The sequence below is a fragment of the Scheffersomyces coipomensis genome (assembly GCF_036884675.1).
Source record: "Scheffersomyces coipomensis strain NRRL Y-17651 chromosome Unknown DFJ63scaffold_4, whole genome shotgun sequence".
NCBI lineage: Eukaryota > Fungi > Ascomycota > Pichiomycetes > Serinales > Debaryomycetaceae > Scheffersomyces > Scheffersomyces coipomensis.
In genome coordinates this window covers 591,416-614,526 of record NW_027042895.1, presented here as the reverse complement: position 1 = coordinate 614,526, position 23,111 = coordinate 591,416, and the positions used below count along the sequence as shown (strand labels likewise).

The 23,111-nt window shown below is 31.7% G+C and overlaps 10 protein-coding genes and 1 non-coding gene across 11 annotated transcripts; 7 read left to right on the top strand and 4 right to left on the bottom strand. All coding sequences in view use genetic code 12, as the record gives it.

Moving 5' to 3' along the window:
• Positions 1-112: 112 nt before the first annotated feature.
• On the top strand, positions 113-1,387 carry DFJ63DRAFT_287011 (uncharacterized protein; the record flags this gene model as incomplete). The annotated part of the gene is made up of 1 exon (XM_064905028.1): positions 113-1,387. One exon carries the CDS (start codon positions 113-115, stop codon positions 1,385-1,387), a length of 1,275 nt encoding a protein of 424 aa, XP_064761621.1.
• A 50-nt stretch (positions 1,388-1,437) lies between these two features.
• DFJ63DRAFT_152255 (uncharacterized protein) lies at positions 1,438-3,079 on the bottom strand. Its single transcript, XM_064903553.1, has one exon. The coding sequence runs from the start codon at positions 2,626-2,628 to the stop codon at positions 1,489-1,491; it is 1,140 nt and encodes a 379-aa protein (XP_064761620.1). The 5' UTR covers positions 2,629-3,079; the 3' UTR covers positions 1,438-1,488.
• Positions 3,080-6,329, top strand: DFJ63DRAFT_152254 (uncharacterized protein). The gene has a single exon (XM_064903552.1). It carries the CDS (start codon positions 3,532-3,534, stop codon positions 6,166-6,168), a length of 2,637 nt encoding a protein of 878 aa, XP_064761619.1. The 5' UTR covers positions 3,080-3,531; the 3' UTR covers positions 6,169-6,329.
• On the bottom strand, positions 6,197-7,364 carry DFJ63DRAFT_338592 (uncharacterized protein; the record flags this gene model as incomplete). The annotated part of the gene is made up of 2 exons (XM_064908681.1): positions 6,264-7,364; positions 6,197-6,211 (listed from the first exon to the last, which is right to left on the bottom strand). Exons 1-2 carry the CDS (start codon positions 7,128-7,130, stop codon positions 6,197-6,199), a joined length of 882 nt encoding a protein of 293 aa, XP_064761618.1. The 5' UTR covers positions 7,131-7,364.
• Positions 7,365-8,025: 661 nt separating this feature from the next.
• On the top strand, positions 8,026-9,534 carry STE50 (Ste50p; the record flags this gene model as incomplete). Its single annotated transcript, XM_064906169.1, has 1 exon — positions 8,026-9,534. One exon carries the CDS (start codon positions 8,026-8,028, stop codon positions 9,532-9,534), a length of 1,509 nt encoding a protein of 502 aa, XP_064761617.1.
• Positions 9,535-9,743: 209 nt separating this feature from the next.
• On the top strand, positions 9,744-10,570 carry RPL12 (60S ribosomal protein uL11). Its single transcript, XM_064903551.1, has one exon. It carries the CDS (start codon positions 9,952-9,954, stop codon positions 10,447-10,449), a length of 498 nt encoding a protein of 165 aa, XP_064761616.1. The 5' UTR covers positions 9,744-9,951; the 3' UTR covers positions 10,450-10,570.
• Positions 10,571-11,468: 898 nt separating this feature from the next.
• DFJ63DRAFT_341926 (uncharacterized protein) lies at positions 11,469-13,170 on the top strand (the record flags this gene model as incomplete). The annotated part of the gene is made up of 2 exons (XM_064908734.1): positions 11,469-11,488; positions 11,619-13,170. 2 exons carry the CDS (start codon positions 11,469-11,471, stop codon positions 12,718-12,720), a joined length of 1,122 nt encoding a protein of 373 aa, XP_064761615.1. The 3' UTR covers positions 12,721-13,170.
• A 335-nt stretch (positions 13,171-13,505) lies between these two features.
• UTP4 (Utp4p) lies at positions 13,506-16,171 on the top strand. The gene has a single exon (XM_064907021.1). The coding sequence runs from the start codon at positions 13,877-13,879 to the stop codon at positions 16,118-16,120; it is 2,244 nt and encodes a 747-aa protein (XP_064761614.1). The 5' UTR covers positions 13,506-13,876; the 3' UTR covers positions 16,121-16,171.
• A 127-nt stretch (positions 16,172-16,298) lies between these two features.
• Positions 16,299-17,504, bottom strand: DFJ63DRAFT_313405 (uncharacterized protein; the record flags this gene model as incomplete). The annotated part of the gene is made up of 1 exon (XM_064906168.1): positions 16,299-17,504. One exon carries the CDS (start codon positions 17,502-17,504, stop codon positions 16,299-16,301), a length of 1,206 nt encoding a protein of 401 aa, XP_064761613.1.
• A 1,211-nt stretch (positions 17,505-18,715) lies between these two features.
• Positions 18,716-19,849, bottom strand: ERG6 (sterol 24-C-methyltransferase; the record flags this gene model as incomplete). The annotated part of the gene is made up of 1 exon (XM_064906167.1): positions 18,716-19,849. The coding sequence occupies one exon, from the start codon at positions 19,847-19,849 to the stop codon at positions 18,716-18,718; it is 1,134 nt and encodes a 377-aa protein (XP_064761612.1).
• A 1,439-nt stretch (positions 19,850-21,288) lies between these two features.
• On the top strand, positions 21,289-21,359 carry DFJ63DRAFT_t97. Its single transcript has one exon. It is a non-coding gene; the product is annotated as a tRNA-Gly (tRNA).
• The last annotated feature ends 1,752 nt before the right edge of the window (positions 21,360-23,111 follow it).

The following is a 23,111-nucleotide window of genomic DNA, read 5'->3' as shown; positions in this document are numbered from 1 at the left end:
GCCCTCTGTAATTAAACTATAAAAATTCCATGAAATTTCCATTAGTTTTGAATATCTTCTATTTTTTTTTGAAAAGTATTGGAATCTATAGCTTTAGAATTCAGTTTTCACTATGCCAATTGAACCAATTCGTTACGTTACAAAGGTTGATTTATCAAAGCCTGGGGATGCTCAACCCCAAGTCCACAATAGATGGCATCCTGATGTTCCTTTCACTGAAACTATTAAAGTAGGTGAAACAGTCAAAATTGAATGTTTAGATTGGACTGGAAATCAAATTGTCAATACTGACGATGCAAATGATATTAAAGATGTCGATTTGACCAGAATTCATTATCTTTCTGGTCCATTCAATATTGAAGGTGCAAAGCCCGGTGATTGTCTTGTTGTTGAAATTAAAGACGTACAACCATTAGAGAGACAACCTTGGGGCTATTGTGGTATATTTCATAAACTGAATGGTGGTGGATTTTTAGATGGATTTTATCCAGAAGCAGCAAAAGCAATCTTTGATCTTGAAGGAATTCATGCAACCTCAAGACATCTTCCTAATGTCAAATTTACTGGTTTGATCCATCCAGGAATCATGGGTACTGCACCATCAGCTGGAATTTTAAAAGAATGGAATTCTCGTGAAGGAAGTTTAAAGGCTAGTATTCAACATAATCATGATACCTCCGTCGCTAATCTTCCTGAACCAATTAATTCACATGCAGGTAAGGCTTCAGATAAAGCGATAATTGAAAAGATTGCAAAAGAAGGGGCAAGAACTATTCCAGGCAGACCTGAACATGGTGGAAATTGTGATATCAAGAATTTATCTAGAGGTTCCAAGTGTTATTTTCCGGTTTATGTTGAAGGAGCCAAATTTTCAGTTGGTGATTTACATTTTTCACAAGGTGATGGTGAAATCTCCTTTTGCGGAGCTATAGAAATGGCTGGTGTCATAACCTTAAAATTTTCTATTATACCAAATGGTATTGAAAAATTGGCTTTGAAATCTCCAATATTCATCCCTGGAGATGTACCAAATAATTATGGTCCTTCTCGTTATATTACCTTTGAAGGATTCTCTGTAACTGAAACAGGAGAACAACAATATTTAGATGCAACTACTGCGTATAGACAAGCTTGTATTAGAGCAATTGAGTACCTTAGACGTTTCGGTTATAATGATTATCAGATTTACCTATTATTGTCCAGTGCTCCAATTGAAGGACATATCGCAGGTATCGTTGATGTACCAAACGCCTGTACTACATTGGGAATCCCTATGGATATTTTTGATTTTGATATCAGCCCTGAAGCTGAAATAGTTAGGCAAGATTTAGGTACTTGTGCTTTTGTTAAGAATGCCGATCATCCTGTAATCTACAAGTTTAAATAAGAAATAAGAAAAATATTTTATTTGAATATAGATGTATCTCTACACAGTAAAGATAAATAGTAAAAAGAGGAAGAATCAAATCTCTACACAGTAAAGAAAGTTTAATCACTTGGAGTGTAATCAGCACCAACATAAGGCTTGCTTACATCTGGAGTGTTTAAATCCTTTAAGTCATAAACTGGTCTTTCAGCAGTTGGAGTGATTCTGTAAGCTAAACGAGTAGCACTAGTATCCCAATCTAAAACAGCAGAATGGTTAACTCTTCTGTTATCCCAAACAGCAACGGTACCTGGTAACCAGTTAGCTCTAGCTTGTAAATCATGAGAATTGTTAATGTGATCATATAAGAAGTTTAATAAGTATTCTGATTCTTCTTCTTTTAATTCAACAATCTTTCTAGTGAAACCAGAGTTAACATAAATAGATTTTTGACCAGTAACTGGGTGAGTTCTAATAAGAGGATGGATGTTTTGGACTGGTTCTCTCTTAACAACACCACCTCCTCTCTTGGAGAAGTTAGCTTGTTCAACACCAGAGTGAAGAGCATGTAAACCTTCTAATCTCTTTTGGAAAGCTGGTGATAAACGGTTGTAAGCTTCAGCAGCATCAGCAAAAAGAGTATCACCACCGGATTCTGGTCCTTCAACAACAGTGAAAAAGGTGGTACCTGGTGGTTGTAATTCATAAGAAACATCTGAGTGCCATTGAATTAAGTTGGTTCTGTTTTCAAAAAGATTTTTGGCATCTGGACGTCTGTACACAACATGTAATTCTGCTGCGGTTCTTGGAGCACCAGAAGTTGGGTGAATATGTAATGGACCAAAGTATCTACCAAATTCAACAGAAAATTCAGGACCTTTGGAAGCAATATCTTGATCTCTGAAAACAACTAAACCTTTTTGAGCAACTAATAAGGCTAATTCATCTTTTCCAGAATCATTTAATTCGGAAATTTGAATACCTTTAACTTCAACACCTAATTTTGGAGTAATGTTCTTGGTGGTAGCAGTTCCCTTTGGTAATAAGTTTGGGAAGCTTGGATCAGCTTTTAAACCAACATCATGATGTTCGTAGAACTTTAATGGTTCATACTTTTCTTTTTTATTCCAAGTTGGTAAATATTCTGGATAGGTAGATTGAGCAGTAAGTTCTTTAGCAACGGTTAATAAACCATCTTCTTCATTTTCATATTGAACTCTACTGTAGACATTTGGTGCTCTGGTGTAACGAACTGGGGCCATTTTGACTAATTGATTAGTTGTATTGCTATTAAATAAGCTATTGGATACAGAAATAACAATTCAAATCTACATTATTTATCATACCAGTGCTGCCTTTTTATACAAATTGATCTGAATTGTTAAAGGGATATACACATAATATGGCTGCTATGAAAAAGTGCTGCATTTTTCGCTTTCATTAGATCATTTCGCAATTGTGGCTGGAACCACAGTATCTCTGTATACTCCACTTGTAATCTTTAGCATATCACAATTTAGACTTTATAAACGTCTATAATGAGATTCGGTACTATTGACAAAATAGGAAATGATTAGTAATAATAGATTATCCGCAATTTTAATTAGTATTAAACACCTTTAATATTGTAGTTAATTGTGTCAATTGTCTAAATATTCAATTAAATAGGCAACATGGTATATATATGACGAATATGTTGTCAGAATATCCTAACTAAATTCGTTATCTTCATGTTGGGAAATGTTCTTTCTTCTCCACACATGCTTTGTTTTATATAATAGAAGCATTTGACATTTATAAAGCAGTTGATTATACAAATGTGAATCAATTTCAATGTGACCCGAGCCGAAATATTCATGAAACGCTAAAATATTTTTGACCCATGATTCTAAACATGACTATCTACAACCATAATTCTATATCAGCTAACTATCTATGTTTATACTAGAACATAGATAACGTTTAACGATTATCTTTTATCAGATCTAACTTCTGACGGACTTCGCCGTGAACCGCTACACAAAAGAAAGTAGCGATAACAGACAATTTTCGTACTTTTACACGACTAAATTTTTCAATTTCAAGATCTCTAAACCTAATATAAAGATGATGATAAGATCTCTAAATCCTATAGAAATTTGATACAACATAGCATATGTTCTAATATGGTTAACCTATTCCATGATCTGGAACAAAGAGATGGCGTCACATTCAATTGGAACTTATTTCCCTCCACTCGTCTCGAAGCCTCACAGTTATCAACTCCTTTAGGATGTCTTTATCAGCCATTGTTAGAAAGCCAAGTATCTCTGACACAGTTTCCCATACAATGTACAACATGCAAGAATTATATGAATCCCTTCATAAAAGTGGATAGAGCGAATAATATGTGGTGGTGTCAAATGTGCCAGAAAAGGACATTTTTACCCCCTGATTTTAAGATACCTGATCAAGCTGAAAGTGACTCAGAATGGCCCCCACAATTAAGAAGCAAATCAACTACGATCGAATATGAATTACCTGAGAATATTAATGAAAAAGTTCAAGAAAATTTACCCTTTACTTTTGTATTCATCATTGATGTGTTTGCTCATTTAGATGATGTTCAAGATGAAGTGTTTCAGACATTGATCGATTCATTAATCCACAGTATAGAACAAATACCAAATGGCTACCTCATTGGATTAGTAACTTTTGAAGAAACTGTTCATATTCACGATTTAGTAGGATCCACAAGTTATTCATTTAACAAGAATTTTGTACAGGGTCACAAGGCCAAATCCGCATATAAATCAATTTTTGATAAGCCAACAATCGATAAAGTATTGGAAAGGATAGGATTAACAAGGTCAACACTTCAAAATGATTATCAAGAAAGCCAATTGGTTCAGAAGAATATCCTTGTTGAACTAAATGATGAAACAAGAAGCCAGATCTCTTCATATATCAAAAATCTTAAGCCAAAAGTTATAACTTCTTATAAACCAGATGCATCACCAGGATTGGCACATTATATCACATCCTTACTTTTATCCCAATGCACATTCAAATATTTTATGGGAAAGGTCATATATGCCTCTAGTGTTGCAGGTACAAATTTCCCTGGAACTATAGTGAATCCCGAACTTAAAGAAGTTATAAGGTCACATAATGATATTTCAAAATTGAATGCTCCCAATTTCTTACCTTCTCTGAAGTTTTATCAAGCATTAGCATATATAGCAAGTGGACAAACATTTGAAAATGCATGGTACATAGCCGACTCAACTTCAGTTAAAACTACAGATTATGAACTTAGCTCTACCAATCCTACTTGGTCAGTTGATTTATGTTCAAGCTCGTTAGATCAAACAGGAATATATGAAATGAAGTCGTTATCCAGTTATACTATGGGAAAAATATATCTCTTTGAATCATTCAATTCCAACCAGTTCAAACAAAGTCTATACAATGCTATAAACTTATCAGATCAAACTTTTAGAAATACTTTAACTATCACAACATCTAATAATTTAAAAATTTCAAGAATGATATTTACCGGTGGGTACGCGCTACCATCTTCGTATCATAAAAGTGGTGAAAAATTCTATAATAGTTATCATGAGAAAATATCTGATACTTTAACTAAGTTTGACAGTGCCTTACAGAAAAAGAATTTTACTAATAGGTGGAAGTTTAATGAGTTAAGTGGTGGGGATACTTTAGCGATATATTTTGAAATGAATACGGTAAAATCGTCAAAGGAAATTACTTCTAATGGGACGAAAGAAGTATTCGTACAATTTCAAGTTAATTATTATGATATAGTGAGGAAGAAGTGGTTTTTAAAAGTTACAACTGTTCAAAGACCAACTACTTTAGCCATAATTTTAAAAAGAAGTGATATACTTAAGGAAAGAGAGGTCTTGTTAAGTTTCAATCAGAAATGTTGGTCAGTCTTATTGGCCCGATTACTTATTAACAAGATCAATACTACTTTAGGTTATGATAAATTCGATAATTTGATTGATCTAATGGATAGTGTGATAATTAAATTACTTCATAACTTTGGTGGTTTATCATTAAAGGCGAACTCGTCATTGGAGGAACAATCAAATCCCTACTATATGTTACAGCAAATTTATGAAATAAATGAGAATTTTAAAGATCTTCCATCTTTGATATATAATTTAAGAAAGAATCCTCAATTAATACGAATCTTTAATTCGAGTCCTGACGAAACAGCTTATTATCATAGTTGGTTTATGAGAATGGATGAAAAATTATCGATTAATGCCATTCAACCAAAGTTATTCAAAGTTGACGATAAGTCGGAGGAAATTGCGTTGAATTCAAAATGTTTGAATTTACCATCAAAGACATTTTTGATTATGGATACCATATTTCATATCATTGTGTATTATATAACTAACGGCAATGAGTCTAAATTGGATTTACATCATTCTAAAAATGATTATTTACTAGATACCAGAGATAAGAGTATCTTACCAGCATTAGAGTTTATCGATAAAGATTTACATGAAAATCCAAGACCTTTTATACCTAAATACGTCATAACACAAACCAATCATTCTCAGGCGAGATTTTTAATTGCCAGATTAGATCCTATTGAGAAAGATTTACCAACGGTTAATGCTATCCCGAAAAAGGTTGATAAAGGATTTTTAAGTTATTTCAAAAGTAAAATCGATATATCTACCTCTTATGATTTAATAATGACGGATGATCCAAGTCTTAAACAATATTATGATGGATTAGTTAAATCAATTAAAGTATATAAAGTAGAACAGGATAGTAACTAAATAGTTTTAAGAAATGAGAATACAGTCTCTATAAAATCATCCACTGAAGTTTCATCTGAACCAGGTCCAATATTATGAGTTGCACCTTGTAGAACCTTACTTAATGGGGACCAGTATTTTGCATCAGTGGCCCTTTGCCATGAATCAACTAATTGTTGTCGATTGACATATTCGGGAACAAATTCATCTTTAGATCCATATAAGACTAATATAGGAGTTTTAATCTTTCCAAATGATAAAGCATGATCCTCAGCTGTTAAGTAACTGGAGAAATAATCATCATCGCCTCTTGGATGAGCTAACGAATAGAATCTATAAGCAGTTATCGGAGATCCGAAAGCAATACGTCTAAATCTTTCCGGTAAGATATGATTCTGTTTATTTTGTGATATATAATCATCATAAACTTCTTGAACAACTTTAGCAAACTCTGATGGAGATAATTTTGATGCAACCTGTAAACCTTCCACATCGGAGACTGGAGCTTGTAAGATACCACCATCAATGGTAGTTTTTGGATCAAATTTTGAGTCATACGATTTCTTAGTGAGATATTCAATTGTGTCTTGGCAACCCGTTGAATGGCCTATAAGGACCACTTTTTTTCTATTGCCACCTTTTTCCGATTTTAAATACTTTATAAGGTTTGAAATATCTCTTGTATCATTTTTTAACGATGAAGTACCCCAACCTTGATAAGAAGATGTAAATAAGATTTGAATCAATACCCATTTCTCATTATTATTATTTGATTCAAATTTCTTAATGGCTTCGCTTAATTTAGGTAAATAAGGAACGTCTAATAAACCATTATTAAGACCAGCAACGAATAATAAAACGTTATTAGCTAATTTTTCAGGAGTTGAAGTGAATTCAAATGCAGTTAAATTAGGACCATAATTATGTAAGATACCAACTTGAGGATTTGCTAAAATGTATTTCGAATTAGGAGGTTCAGACATTGTTACTAGCAATTGAGGAAACTAGAATCTATTTGTATGAATTAACTTATGACGAAGATTTATACATGTATTTGAACACCAAGACCATATTCAACCCCAGTCAAATTATTTAAAACGCCAATTGCCTAATTAGGAACGCCATAGTTTTTTCTTGTTTTGATAAGAAATTATTAATGTCGTATGTCGTAGTTAAAGTATGTCTAAAAATAGTATGGGCTAAACATATTACAGTAACTAATTGATGATCAATTTTTCAACTACTTACCGTCTGGATACGATCTGGTTACTTCATTGTTACCCATCACAATTTGATCTATAAATCAATTCTAGCTTCCAATAATAATAAGCTCAAGTGTATCACTTGAAAATTCACCAGGGAACACAAAAACTGAACAAACAAATTAGTGAGAAACAGACAAACAGACAAAATAAAACCGCTACGCCTGAAACATCTAACGAGGGTCTGTCACTGAGATCTGAAATCAATTCATAAATTTAGTGACAAATCGTTTATACCAACTGTTGTTACAACAGGATTATGCAATTGTCATAGAAGTGAAGACCATCTGAGATTTGATTAAGTTAGACTCTGTCTTCCCCATTCACTGTATCACTTTGTATTTATATTAATTGCATTTGTAACTTGGATCATTACCATTAATAGCTTACTTTACATTCCCTATTATAACAAATCATTGTCTTCATCCTCGAGTTATTTTTAGTAATCAGCTCCAATTGATTCTAAATTATTATATAAAGGTGATCTAGCTGGGATATAACATCGTGTTTTTGAACCTTAATCACGAAAACAAAACGGTGGAGATAATTTGCATTCATATCCAAATCATAAGCTTAATTCATTGAGTTTGACACACAGACATAAACAAACAATATCATGAGTTCACCCATCATAACTGAATCCTTCTTGAAATGGGATCCAGCTCAAGTATCAAGTTACATATTATCGGTATTACCCAGTGATGAACAACGATCTATGAGTACAACGTTTTTAGATAATAATATAGAAGGATCATTATTACCATTTATTACTACTGAACATTTAAAAGAATTAGGTATTCAGAAGTTACATACTCGTTTATTAATTAAAAAAGCAATTGGAGAACTTATCACAAATCATTATGTTAAAAACCCTCCTCAATCATTAAATGATCCAGAATATAACTTGAATAATATCAATATCAATAATAATTATGTATCATTAGAATCATTAACATTATCAACGGTCTTAATCAAGGATATGATTAAGAAGATTGCTTCATTGAATCGTCAATCTCATTCAGGTGAAAATTCAGCCGAATCTCCTAATCTGAATCTAGATCTTAAAAAGTTGAATGATAATTTCATTAAATTAAAGACTGATTTAATTCCTGTTATAAGATTATTAAAGGATTCTAAACCATTACCTACTCCAACCTTGGATCCTGGCCCAGCATCAAATTTGGATTATTTAGATGCAGGGAATAATAATAATAATGATGATTCAACTATATCAGCATCGAATGTTTCTAATTTAAGAAATATGAATATGTCAAGAAGTAACAGTGTGAATTCTCCATCGGCATTAACTAATAATAGTAGATCAACTTCATCAACTCCAAGTTCAGGAAATTCAGGAAATAATATCACGTCTACAACTGTGAGTAACTCAACTTCTACAACATCAATTCCAAGTCCTACCTATTCCAATCGATTTTCTTCTGGTTCTATCTTATCAATGGGAACAGGTAAAGTTATTCAACAAACTATTCCCAAAGTTTCATCTAATCATGATTTTAAAGTGGTTAATCTATCAAATAGCGGATCTAATCGTAATCTACATGATTTAACTAATGAACAAAATCAATCTCAACCTCAAGTAAGACCTAAATTAGTAGAAACTAAATCATCTTCAACTTTAAATACAGCATCAACAACAACCACAACCGCACCCTTAAAACCTCCTTTAAAAGCTCAATCATCATTTATAAATGGAACTAACTCAAACTCTTCTTCTAATACTACTAGTCAGTCTAATACCCCTACTGCCACCACAACATCTACAGTTACAACTCCTACAACTGCTACTCATAGTAACGAACCCTTAAAACAATTACGAGCATCAACTGAAGATTCATGTCTTAAGATCTTACAACAAGCGATGAAAAGACATCATATTCCTCGGGATGATTGGTCGAAATATGTCTTGGTCATCTGTTATGGAGATAAAGAACGAATCTTAAAATTAGGTGAAAAACCAGTGGTTATATTTAAAGAATTACAAGAATTAGGTAAACATCCTGCTATAATGTTAAGACAATTAGCCACTGCTAATGAAGATTCTCAAGGTAATCCCTTATATGAAGATAGTAGAATTGGGGATGATATACCTGGAGGTACTTTATAGTTTATATATGACAAATCTGTATAGATGTATATGTTTGAAATGAATAATGAGTTTTATTTATAGTGTTTATCATCATATTTGTGTCTATGGGGTAGCTCAGCTTAAGTCCAAAAATCGATCTTAGGGCTCTGGCCCCCTAGAACTCCCTAATCCACGTGAGGCCATTTCTGCTAATTTCAGTGCTGTGGTCCACTACTAAAAAAATTAAGTTAGCGGTCAGTCACGTGCACACTAATTTGCAGGAAAAATAAGGGACATCTTCTCTGTCAGTAACAAATTTTGGTGTGGGAAAAAAAATTTCCAGTTTGATCGACTATAGCGAGGGAATTGTAAGGTTAAAAAAAAATTTGATATTTCTTTCCTTTTTACAAATAAAGCTATAGTTTTTAACTTGGAATTATAGACCATTAAACAAAGATGCCTCCAAAGATCGATCCAAATGAAGTTAAGTTCCTTTACTTAAGAGCCGTCGGTGGTGAAGTTGGTGCTTCATCTGCCTTAGCTCCAAAGATTGGTCCATTAGGTTTATCCCCAAAGAAAGTTGGTGAAGATATTGCCAAAGCTACTAAAGAATTCAAAGGTATTAAAGTTACCGTTCAATTAAGAATCCAAAACAGACAAGCCACTGCTTCAGTTGTTCCATCTGCTTCATCCTTAGTCATCACTGCTTTAAAAGAACCACCAAGAGATAGAAAGAAGGAAAAGAATGTTAAACATTCTGGTAATATCCCATTAGAAGAAATCTTTGAAATTGCTAGACAAATGAAAGAAAAATCTTTCGGTAAGAACTTAGCTTCCGTCACTAAAGAAATCTTAGGTACTGCTCAATCTGTTGGTTGTAGAGTTAACTACAAAAACCCTCATGATATCATTGAAGCCATTAACGCTGGTGAAATTGATGTTCCAGAAAACTAAATGTATCTATATAATAATAAAAAGTGTTTAATAGGGTTTAATCAATAACTTTTAACGTTCTAGAAATTCAACTTTAAAAAATTTTTCATATTCCTTGTTCAAGATGATTATCAAAAAAAGTATTTCAACCTTCAAGAACTAGGGATGTGTTGTAAGTCCTCTAAATAAAGGAGATTTTATTATCAAAAATGTTTGTGTTTGTCAATTAGGGAAAAAGGAAAGGATTAAAAAAAAAGGTATCATGTTCATTGTGTTTATCATCAAAAGTGTTTTCATATCATTGTTATCATTCAAATTCATTGGAATCCATAAGCTGTTTAATACGATTTCAATCAATCAATCAATCAAATTATTATTATTTTTATCTTCTCTAAAAGTCTGTTTGCCAACACTCTGGTGCCATTTCATTATTATTTTATATTTCATATAATAGATAATGCCGTATCTGGTTCCTATTTTGGAGCAAACTAGAATGATTCTCTTTGCTTACTACTCACCATTATAACCTACATTCCTCTGTGGTTATGATAGGTCCATTTCATTAGCTAACATCTGTTCCAGAGTCCAATTACGGGTTTTTCACAAATCTAAAAAAAAATAATAATTATGAAACACACATAGAACAAACACTATTCCAAATAGACAATACTTTTTTTTCCCATCCATTCCTTATCAAACCTTCAACATATAAAGTCTTCTAAATGTAGTTTGTAACCATTTTATCCATGTTATCCTCTAAATCTACCGTTGCAATCCGTTGCAAAAATTTTAATTTTGTGTGGTCTCTTGAGATTTGATTTGATTTTTATCTCACGTGCGTTTTAAATGGTTGTTTTTTTGTGCCCCACCAAAACCGCAACGACCATTTTACACAACAACAACAAACAGACATCGGTTAAATCAAAAAGAATAACTGTTTCAAGATCCCTTGTTCATATTAAACATAAACTCATTGTTGACTATTCCAGATTATCAATTCAATTGATCTCTTCGTCTCTGCATTATACGTTGTTTGAAAAATGTCAGATTCAGTTGGTATGTATATTCATTATGCTGGCTCCTCATCAATAAGCCGCAAATTTGATTTGATTTATATCCCTTGATTCACATAATACTAATCATATTTAATGTATAGATCGTGTGTTTGTAAAGGCAATCACAACCATAAGAGCATTATCCTCCCGTTCCAACTATGGATCATTACCTAGACCACCTGCAGAGAATAGAATTAGATTATATGGATTATATAAACAAGCTACAGAAGGGGATGTTAATGGAATAATGCCTCGACCAGTGGGGTTCACAGTGGAAGATGAAGGTGCTAAGAAGAAATGGGATGCATGGAAAAGGGAAGAAGGACTTTCCAAAACTGAAGCTAAACGTCGATATATCTCTTATCTTATTGAAACTATGAAGATTTATGCTAGTGGTACATTGGAAGCAAGAGAATTATTAAGTGATCTTGAATATTTATGGGATCAAATCAAAGATATACAAACTCCAGATGATGATGAAGACCATCATTCAATCCCATTACCTTCATATTCTCCATCTTTCAGTCAAGCTGGTCAATCTGATCGGTTTTCAAGTGTCACTCCAAGTCTTAATCAACAATATCGAAGCAACTTACAAAAGATTTATAGTCATTCCAGAAGAAATACTGCAGTATCTATTAATGAATACGTTCAACAACAAAGACAACAACAGTTACATCAACAAAGTCAATCACAACAACTTGGTGATTCTTCATTTATCGGAGCCGGTACAACCAATTCTGTTTATTCCTTACCTTTAGTACCACAAGGACATTCAACTAATCAACCACCATCTAATAATTTGGTTAATTCTGCTACTATTGAAGATTTTAAAACTTGGCAAGGGGAAGTTAATTTAGTGATAAATAAATTAACCAGAGAATTCATAAGAGATAGACATACTCAAGACAATAACAATAATAAGAATGAAGGTGAAGAAGCTTTAGATGAGATTGAATTATTAAAGCGGAAAGTATTCACTATATTGAGATTTGTTGGAAAACATGTGTTAACTTTCCTTAAGAACTTTTCCATTAGTTTATTAGCAATTTTATTCATTGTATGGTGTATAAAAAGAAATGTGGTTGTTAAGAGAACCATTGTGAATCAACCAATTGGAAACAATTCCAATAAGCAAAAAAAGGAATTAATCATCAATATGATCCTTAATACTGATGAAAACAAGTGGTTTATTAGAATGTTAAGTTTTATAAATAGTTTTGTTGGTTTTGTGTAGAATTTAGTTTAGGTAATAATGATTATGAAATCGAATTTTGAATACATTGTAGATAAGCCTAATTAGAATTTATGAAACCATAACCCGCCTCAGATGCATGTTTCAGTAATAGTATGATTAACCATCATTAAATTGTCGTATCATTAAGCATTGTAAATGTTGAATAAAGATTTGTTTGAAACTGAGATCTTACTTTTGTGGTTAAATTTTGCACTTTGTCATGGCTCAATTTGGTAATTTTTCTGTCACATCTGAAATAGATGCAAAATCGTGTAATATTTGACATCAATACCCATGACGCTAGATGAATCTGAAACTATAACCATCAAGATCTTGTAGATCTCCATTATAAATACAGCTCAAATCCTACTTGTTAAACCATTTTTGAAACCTATTACTTTTATAAATCATACAAACTAATTCACAATGGCTGCTCAACAAACTCAAACTAAAACTCAATCTGCTAACAAAGATCAAAACAACTCTACTGGATGGGGTGCTACTCCAAACAGATGTACTATTGTCTAAATCAGTACTAGGTTAAAATATATCGAAATGTATGACATGATCTGAGTTGCTTGGTGAAATCTATTTGCTGGTGGTCTTATGATGGTGTTAAACAGATGGTATTGCTAATCCTGACTTTTTCTTTTCAAAATATTATATCTTCCAACTGAATTTTATTTGAAGAATACAAATCTTTCATATCACTTTGGAGTTATTGGATCAAGGCTTTTTATGTTTGATTGGGGTATATGATTGGGGTATATGATTGGAAAGATCTGAAATAAAAATTAAAATAAAAACAAAAAATTAAAAAAAAAAAAAACCTTTTACATAGATTTGTATATTACTCTTTAATAAATAAATTTATGCAAAAAACATTTAATGTTGTAAATTACTACTAAATAAGATCACTTTATGAAATCTTTAAAAACTATCAGTTAAACATAAGTAAATTAACCCAAGATTGAATGGTTGCAAGAATATAAATTGATTATCAAAATTTTTTGCGCGATGTATGATTCACGTGACTTCTCTAAAAAAAATTTTGTGATGAGATTTTTCACTACTTTTGAAATATTATTGTAAATAAGGGAAGAGTTGTAAAGAAAGAAGAAGAAGAAACCTTTCCAAAGATAGTTAAGAAATAGTCATGGATATCCATCGTTGTCGTTTTGTGGATTATACTCCTCATACTGTGACAGCAACAGGTTTTTCTCATTCGTCATCTTTAACTAAACCTACTACTAATGATCTTCGTTTGGCAGTAGGAAGAAATAATGGTGATATTGAAATATGGAATCCTAAGCATAATTGGACTCATGAAATAACATTTCCAGGTTCAAGAGGTAGATCTATCGAAGGTCTCTGTTGGAGTATAAGTTCTGATGGAAGTGAAGCTCCTCGTCTTTTCTCCATTGGTGGATCGACTTATATTACTGAATGGGATTTTCAAACCTTAAAACCTATCACAAATTATGATTGTAACGCAGGTATCATTTGGTCTATTGCTATAAACTCTAACAATGATAAATTAGCAGTAGGTTGTGATGATGGTTCTGTTGTCATTATTGATATATCTGGTGGATTTGGATCTTTAGAACATGATATGATTTGTCAAAGACAAGATGCTAGAATCTTAAGTATTCAATGGTATGAAAATGATTTATTAGTCGGTGGTTGTGCTGATGGTAGAATAAGATCTTGGAGTGCAAGTGGTGAATCCAAAGGTAGAATTGTATCAACTATGAGAGTTGATAAGTCTAAGACTGAAAGTACTTTAGTGTGGTCTATAACTATTTTACCAAATAAAAGACAAATTGTAAGTGGTGATTCTACTGGTTCAGTTAAATTCTGGGATTTAGATCATTTCTCTTTATTACAAACATTCAAGGCTCATGATGCTGATGTGTTAACTTTAGTTAATGATGTCAATGAAGAAAAGATCTTTTCTGCCGGTGTTGATAGAAAGATTCATCAATTTAATTTAATAACTAATAAAAACTCATCTTCATCAAAATGGGTCCATAGTTCCAACAGATTATTGCATTCAAACGATATAAGATCAATGTCCATATTTGAAAGTTCTGCTCATAACTTCTTAATCAGTGGAGGTGTAGAGAGATCTATTGTAATTCAATCAGTACAACAATTTCAAGATGGAAATTATAAAAAATTATTAATAAATCAACAAAAGTCAAATTTAGTCATTAACGAAAACAAAAACCTTATAATATTATGGCAAGATCAAGAAATTAAGATTTGGAAACTTGTCCCAGGTTCTAAACATAAGTTGGTTTCAAAATTAAAGTTAGCTGAAGATGATAATATTTTAAGTGTAGATATTAATGAAGATGGAAATCTTCTTATAGTTTCAAGTTTGAACTATGTGAAGTTATTTGAATTAAGTGAAACCAATCAGGGAAAACTTAAGATTGCTAAATTCAGAGATGAATCTTTCAGTTCAATTATTAGTGGAGCAAAATTAACTAAATTTTATTCCCCAAATCAATTCCTTATATTAACTTATGACGAACAAATATTCACATTTACTATTGATATTGAAGAAAAAACAATCCAATTAGAAGATGAAGTTGAATTATTAGCTTCTAAATCAAGTAATCTTGGAAGACTTCAACATTTGAATACAATTAATAACTTAGTAATATCACCAGATGGAAGCAAATTCATAATTTCTTTATTCAACGGATCTATTGAATCATATCCATTATTAGGATCATTTGAACCTTCACAAATCACTAAATTGTCATCATTCCCTCATATTATTAAGTTTTCTGATAATGATAAAGTAGTAGTATTGACTGATGAAAACAAATTATATGAATTTTTTGTCAACCAAGAATCTACAAATAGTCTTTTAACTCCTTGGTCAAAAAGAAATAGTGAATTTTTACCACAACAGTTCTTAACTTTGGATGATAAACCACAAGGGATCTTCATTAAGAATGATAGAGCTTGGATATTTGGTTCTACTTGGGTAGCTTACTTTGACTTATCCATTAATATTCCAATAAGTAAGATATATAAAAACACATCCAATTCTAAAAAGAGAAATAGAGATGGTTTAACTATTAGTGAGGATACTGCTTCAACAACTCCAGCTATAGATGGAAGTATAGATATTGTTGAAGAAAATACAGAAACATTGGAAATGTCATTAAAGCAAAGTCAAGTTGAAAGATTAAGACAACAAATCATAAAGAATGATGATTCAGAAGATGTTAATAATGACAAGAAACCATTCTGGTTAACTACAAAATACAGACCAATCATGAAGGTGGATAGTTTTGGTACTAATGAAATAATAGTTATCGAAAGACCACAATTCTCATTACCAACCACTGCTGCATTTAATTTAACAAAATTAAAAATCTAATACTGAAAACAGTATTTTTGCATTACATACCTACATGTGTATATATACGTACATAACTTTTGTATATCTATTAGAATAGTTAATACAATAATTTCAAAAGAAAATAACAAAGGGAAAAAAGGAACATAAAGTAACGAATAAATAAAACAAGTCAGTATCCGTAGAGTTACATATAAAGTTATTTTGGAATTTCAGGAACAACTCTAGCACCTTGGAAAAATACTCTTGCAGCAGCTGCGCAACCCATTAAACATTTTTGTGGTTGATGACGATCATCTCTATCTTCTTCTTTTAAATCCCAATTCTTTCTATCACCAAATTCTTGTTTATATTTGGTTTCATAAGTTTCTTTATAAGTTAAATGAGGTTCAAAACTTTGAAGATATAAACCATCTTGAGGATCTCTCATGTATTCATAAAACATAACTAAATGTCTTCTGATTTCTTCATGAATTCTTTGAGGTAAATCTCCATTATCTTCATCACCAACGTATAATAGGTAATCAGCGAGACCTTCAATCAACAATTGAACGAAATAGGAAGAATCTCTCCAATAACGTTTATCGTCACTGTAATCACGATCGTAAAAGAAAACACCTCTATTGATACCAGCATTAGCTAAATCATCAGCAATCTTCTTCCATTTTTTATCCTTTGTAATTTGATATAAATGAGCAGCAGATGATAAAGTAGTACCAAGATTATAAGTCCATTTTGTATCATTGATTTGATCAGAAGTATCTTGAACTCCATCTTTAATCAATTTGTCTCCTGGATCTTGTAAAACAGCAATTTGCCAATCAATACATTTAGCAGCAAATTCAACATAATAATTAGCTTCGGAAGGAATAAACTTTGAAAGTTGTAAACAAACTTTGGCAACTTCAGCAGTTGTACAGGCATTCAAGTAATGATTAGTTACATGCCAGCACATACCACCTTTTGTTTTGGCATTTGGATTATTATTCCATCCACCCATCAAAAATCTAACCAATTCACGACCTTGATCTAAAAAGTACTTATCACCAGTAACTTCATAAGCTGTAATGAAAGCACTTGCAACTTGAGCATCATCATCATAATAAATGTCTTTATCATTACCACCATTTTCAGCGGCTGAGAAACCTCTAAGATGATTATTTTTATATTTTTGAAAGATACGACAAGCTGTTGGCACTAAGGGTCTTAATTCAGGATAAATTCTAGCTCCATCAACCACAGCTTGAGCTGCAACAGCAACAGCCCAAACCACAAATCTATCGTCGTTATAACATCCACTACACTTCTTAGGAGCAATGAAAGTCTGTTTGGAAGGATTATAGTATTTCAACCAAAAGTTACGGACAATTGAGTATCCCTCGAGGTTTGGATTGGTAAGTGTCATCGCCCCGCACAAAATGAATCTATATGTCTCTAACAACTATGTTCTTAACAAAAACAGATTGAAAATCCTAACTAATTTTTGAAAAGGAATAATTTCTTTATTCAAAACAAAAGAATTGAAATGCCCAGAAGTTTATATATATAATTATTTGAAGATACTATCCAATTTAACAACGGTTGCTCTTACATGAAATTTTACCGGACCCATTTCTTTCCTCTGTGTGAGTGGTAACCCTATGACTTCATGTGTGTCCTGCATATATGATGGCTTCCTAATTGGGACACGTTTTGGTGGCTGTGAAAAGGGTTGTGATGATAAGGGGATAAGTTGACTTCATTTTAGATAAATTATGTATATTTGAATAAAATTATTTGACTTGCGACATTCTATTAAGAAAAACTACAACAAATCGCAACTTAGTTGGGGTTGGATGGTGTGTAGAAGAAAACTTTTGCATGAAATATAGTATAGTCAACCATTGAGGCGTGTGGCAGCCACATCATCCCAATAATAATTCTAATTTTTTTCCCCAATAAATGGAATATAATTATCTTCTTATCACCTTTTTTTCAATTTCATCTACACAGAAATCATATAAACATAACTTATTTTCTACCTACAAGGATGACGAATAGCTGGGTCACTTACTATGCTTGTGGTATCGTTGTTTTTATATACATTTATGCTAAAAGTATTGGCGAAGAATCCAAGTTGATTAGCAGACTGGCAGTAGCAGCTGTCATTATAGCTGGACTACAGTTTACGCAGATTGTGACTTTAATTTTTCCAATTCTACGTGATAGTTAAATATCTTGGCTGTAATATGTTATATAGATTTATAAGTAAATACATGTTATTGTGAAATTTTCGTTATATCATTTGTAACCATAACTCAACATTTCGAAGTCACTTCTTCATACTTGAATAGTTAAAGGTACTGAGCGCTATATAGTTAGCACATCCAAGATCTATGTCTGATCCACTCTAGGATATGCTTTTTTACACAATAACCGACTCCGCTTTGGGTCAGTAAGCCACCATCTTTCCAGTGACTATGAACAAAGAGTTCAGTTGATTTATTAAATAATTTAAGTATATTTGAATAAATGGATTGGGTTATCTATTAGCAATTTGACAGTAAAACTGTATATGTATATGATTATAAATAGGACGAGCTAGAGATTGTTAAGAATTTAATTAGCTCAACTAATCTAATCTTTAGCATCTAATGGTTTTCTAGCAATGTATAACATCATTGGAGTAAATAATTTTTGTCTACCACCTTCCACTAAGTTAACAGCAGCATCTTCTAAAGCATGGGTAACTTGTTTAGAACCTTGAGGGGCTAAACCTAATTTTTCCATTAAACCAACAGCTTCAGTAGTGATGGCTCTACCAAGTCTTGAAGTTCTAAACACAGTGAAATAATCACCAAAAGTTTGACAATATTTTAATTCACCACTTAATGGGTAATACCATGGGATTTCATCTTCTTTATCAGCTAAATCTTGTTCATATTCGACTTTGAAACCAACGTTTTTAAGAGCTTGTTCAGCAACTTCTCTCTTATACATTTTTGGAATACCATCCCCAACTTCAATACCATAAGCAATTTTTCTATGTTCAGCATTATTTTCATCATAAGCATCAGTCATAACCCATTCATAAACACCAAAAACACCACCTGGTTTTAAAACTTTATAGATTTCAGAATAAACACCTTCTAAAACTGGAGAATGAACTGTAGCTTCAATGGCATAAACAGCATCAAAAGTTTCCTTTTCAAAATCCATTTGCATGAAATCACCTTTAACATAAGATAATTTATGATCTAAATGATATTTTTGAGCATAATGTTGAGCTCTTTCGATTTGATAATCATTGTTATTTAAACCAACGATTTCACAATCAGTGAATCTAGTTATTTCTCTACCTGGACCACCAACACCACAACCAACATCTAAAACTTTCATATTTTCATTAAGATTCATTTTATGAGCTAAGAAATGTTCATGTCTAGCAGTAGCTTGTCTGAAAGCTTCACCTTTATAATATCTTGAGAAATGGAATGAAGAACCCCAACCATATTCATAGAAATCAGTAACTAAATTATAATAATGATGAGTTAATTGAGAATAATCACCTAATCTTTTAACTTCATCATCTTCAGTAACACCACCATCCCAATGTTTGAAATAACCACTGGAAGCAACGGCAGAAGCATCCTTAGACTTGGCCATTAAAGCAGATAAACCAGTCTTCTTATAAGATTGACCATGTAAAGCCTTGGTGAATTCGGCATCTCTCTTGTGATCCTTTTGAGCTAATACAACTTGTTCTGGCATGATATGAGTTGAATCCTTTTATGTAGTTTTATTTACTTTATAGTTGTTGAAATATTAAATAAACTAAAACTTACTTAATTCCAAGAAAAGGGGAAATATCTATTTCTATATAAATGAATTGTGTTGTTGATGAAAAATTTATCAGTGGTAAATATCCCTATTGACCTTTCCTTAACTTTGGCGTGTTTTTGTGATAAGTTTTTGTCTGTCTGTCGTTCCCGTCTCTCTGTCGTTCATTAAACGACAAAAACAAAAATCATAACGATTTTATTTTTTATCGTATAACTCATTCAATGCTCGTTCCCGTTAATCGCTATTGTTCCTTTAAGAATTGCTGCTAAAAATAATTATTCATTATAATGCCGAGTTAATTAAGCAAATTCAGGTGCCTGATTTCTTTATGTTTAATTTTTGCATCTACCCTTTTATAACTTAGTTTTCGGATGTGTTTGAGTTTAAGTATGCTAATTTGTTGATATTTTACTCCGACCCATTCAGGGTTTTAGAAGATGGTTGTATTCCATGTATATATGCTTTACGATAAACGATAAGATAAATTTCCTGACAGATACGTATCCTGTATCATTTCACCTACGTCCAATTAAGCTTTTCTATACGACCAAGTTGGAGAACAATCATATTTATCTAGTAGGAATTGGAGAGATAATCTCCTTGTTTGCAATTTACTACTTAATTTCGTATTTAAAAGATATTAAACGAATGAGGACGGTAACTTTATAGTCGTATAGAATTAAGCAACTTTCTATTCGAGAACTTCCCCAATCCATTACATCATAGTAAGTTGGGGAAAGGATAAGAATTGAAGGAAAAGAACGTTTCCCAGTTAAGCCTTCGATTTGTTTTGATTAGCGGACTTCTCGAATGGTTTTCCCTTAGGAAACTTTTACGGTATTTTTCACAAATTGATTGAGTCTTTTTTAATGCTTCTAGACCTTCCAAGAAATACCGTCATTTATCTTTAAGCTAGATTTTTTACCAATCTAAACTCACTCATTCGAATCGTAACCAATTTGCAATTTCTCAACTCTGAAATCTCTTTTATGAACTTCTGAATGAACATGCCTCACGAACAATTGAATTACTATATAAGTTATTGATATCATTGACATATCGAGCCTCTGAGCTTTAATTTACGTACCAGATATTCCCTTAACTCTTTTCAAAATTTCCTAAAATAGGATTGTTTTAATTTTTTTAATTTCGCTCATAAATCGATGAAATAATCTCTATGAAAATCAAACACTCAAACTTCATCAAACTTCATTAAAATCACCCAGTACAGTAATATAAGTCCCATATTTAGGATTAACTAATCAAAACTATCAAAATCCCTTCGATTTTTCGATTTTTTGAATTTTTAAAAATTTGATTTTGGCTTATATTGGCCGGCTAAAAAAATTGATTTTTCATAACAACTAGGACAGTTGGTATAGTGGCATTATACTTGCCTTCCAAGCAAGCGAGACGGGTTCGATTCCCGTACTGTTCATTTATTTTTTCTGTTGCATTTGCAATTTTTTTTTGGCTGCTATTTCGTTTTTGAGATTCTAAACTTTATTAACTTCGTGTCATTTAAAGCAGATATTTCGATAGTATATAAGTCCTGTTAAGGATCTATGACTTAGTTACTTATTTTTACCTTTCAAGTATGTTAATACTCCATTTCAATTGAATGTCATGGTCTACAAGATTATTATTTTTTTTTGCAATTTTTATATTTTTCAATTTAATTTAACTAAATAGTATAACTTCAATGCAACTAATTAAAACTCGCTAAAAACAGAGATAAGAATAAGGATAAGATCAACATATCCTCTCTGTAAAACCACATACGCTAGAATCTTTCTTCTTTTTTTTTAAATATTTTGTTTTTGTATCGACTGTTTTTAAAGGATTTTTTGATTTTTTTTCAATTTTTTTTTATATTTTGGTTTCCATTTACCAACCAACAAAAATGATAAAGAAATTAATAAATAACTAATCTTAGAATAATATATACAGAAAATAGTTATATAATTGGGGAATAAAAGTAAAGTAATCGTAATAATAATAGTAATAGTATAGTGATTTGTAATATTGATACTTTATCAGTGGTTTCTAAAATCCACATCAAATCACAACTGAAAATAAAATGAACAATAATAAATAAAAAAAAAAGCTAACACAATAGAACTAAACAACCAGACATAAATTCAAAGGCGTAAGATAATAATGATAAATATAACCAAAATGAAAATAAAAGCATTACGTGGAATTATTGTTAAAATTAATCTAACGTTTTAACATAGCACTTTGTTCTAATAAATGATTCACATCAGCAGAATTAATAACAACTCCCTTTTCTGAACATTTAGCTTTATTTTTCAATTCATTACAAAGTGAATCAATGTCAATTTCAGTATATTTTGGATGAGCAGTAATTCTATCCCAAATTTCACTACATCTCATAGATTCAGCAGGAGCTGGAACAACTTCATCATCATTATCAGCTTCATTGACTTCATCTTTAACATCAATAATTGAACTGGTAGTATAATTTCTTTCCTTAGGAGTGGCTTCAGAAGGTAATGAACTTTTAACAAATTCATTAAAGTTGAAATTAACATTAACCCCACCTGCACTATTAACAATACTATTAGCAAGTTTACTTTGATCTTTTAATGGATCATAGATTGATTCTTCAGTAGTTAAAAGAGAGATTGGATCGAAATCATCTGCAATGCTATGCCTAGGTTGAATGTTTGGATCAGCAAATGCAAGACTAACATCAAAATTAGTATCATTAAGGAACAGTAATGGATCATTAGTGTTATTATTATTATTGTTGTTAGATGTGTCGATTGAATTATTATTGTTGTTGTTGGCAATTGTACCTGGGGTATTAGATGAAGAAGTTATAGATGATATAGTTGAAGAGACTGAATTATGATTAGTTAATGCATTACCAGTATTAGAAATATCAAAATTAAAATCATTACCATTACTGTTAAAGAAAGGATCATTTAAGTAATCTAAATCAGAACCTAATTGATTTGGAGTTGGAGTCACCAAGTTAGAAAATGGAGATGTGAATTGATTTGATTGTTGCTGTTGCTCTTGTTGCTGCTTTTGTTGTTGTTGTTGTTGCTTTTGTTGTTGGACTAATTGTTGATGATGTTGTTGTAATTGAGGTTGTTGACCTAGTATAGAACCTGAAGTTGAGATTGAACCCTTTGAATCACTTCTTTTATATTTTGGAACT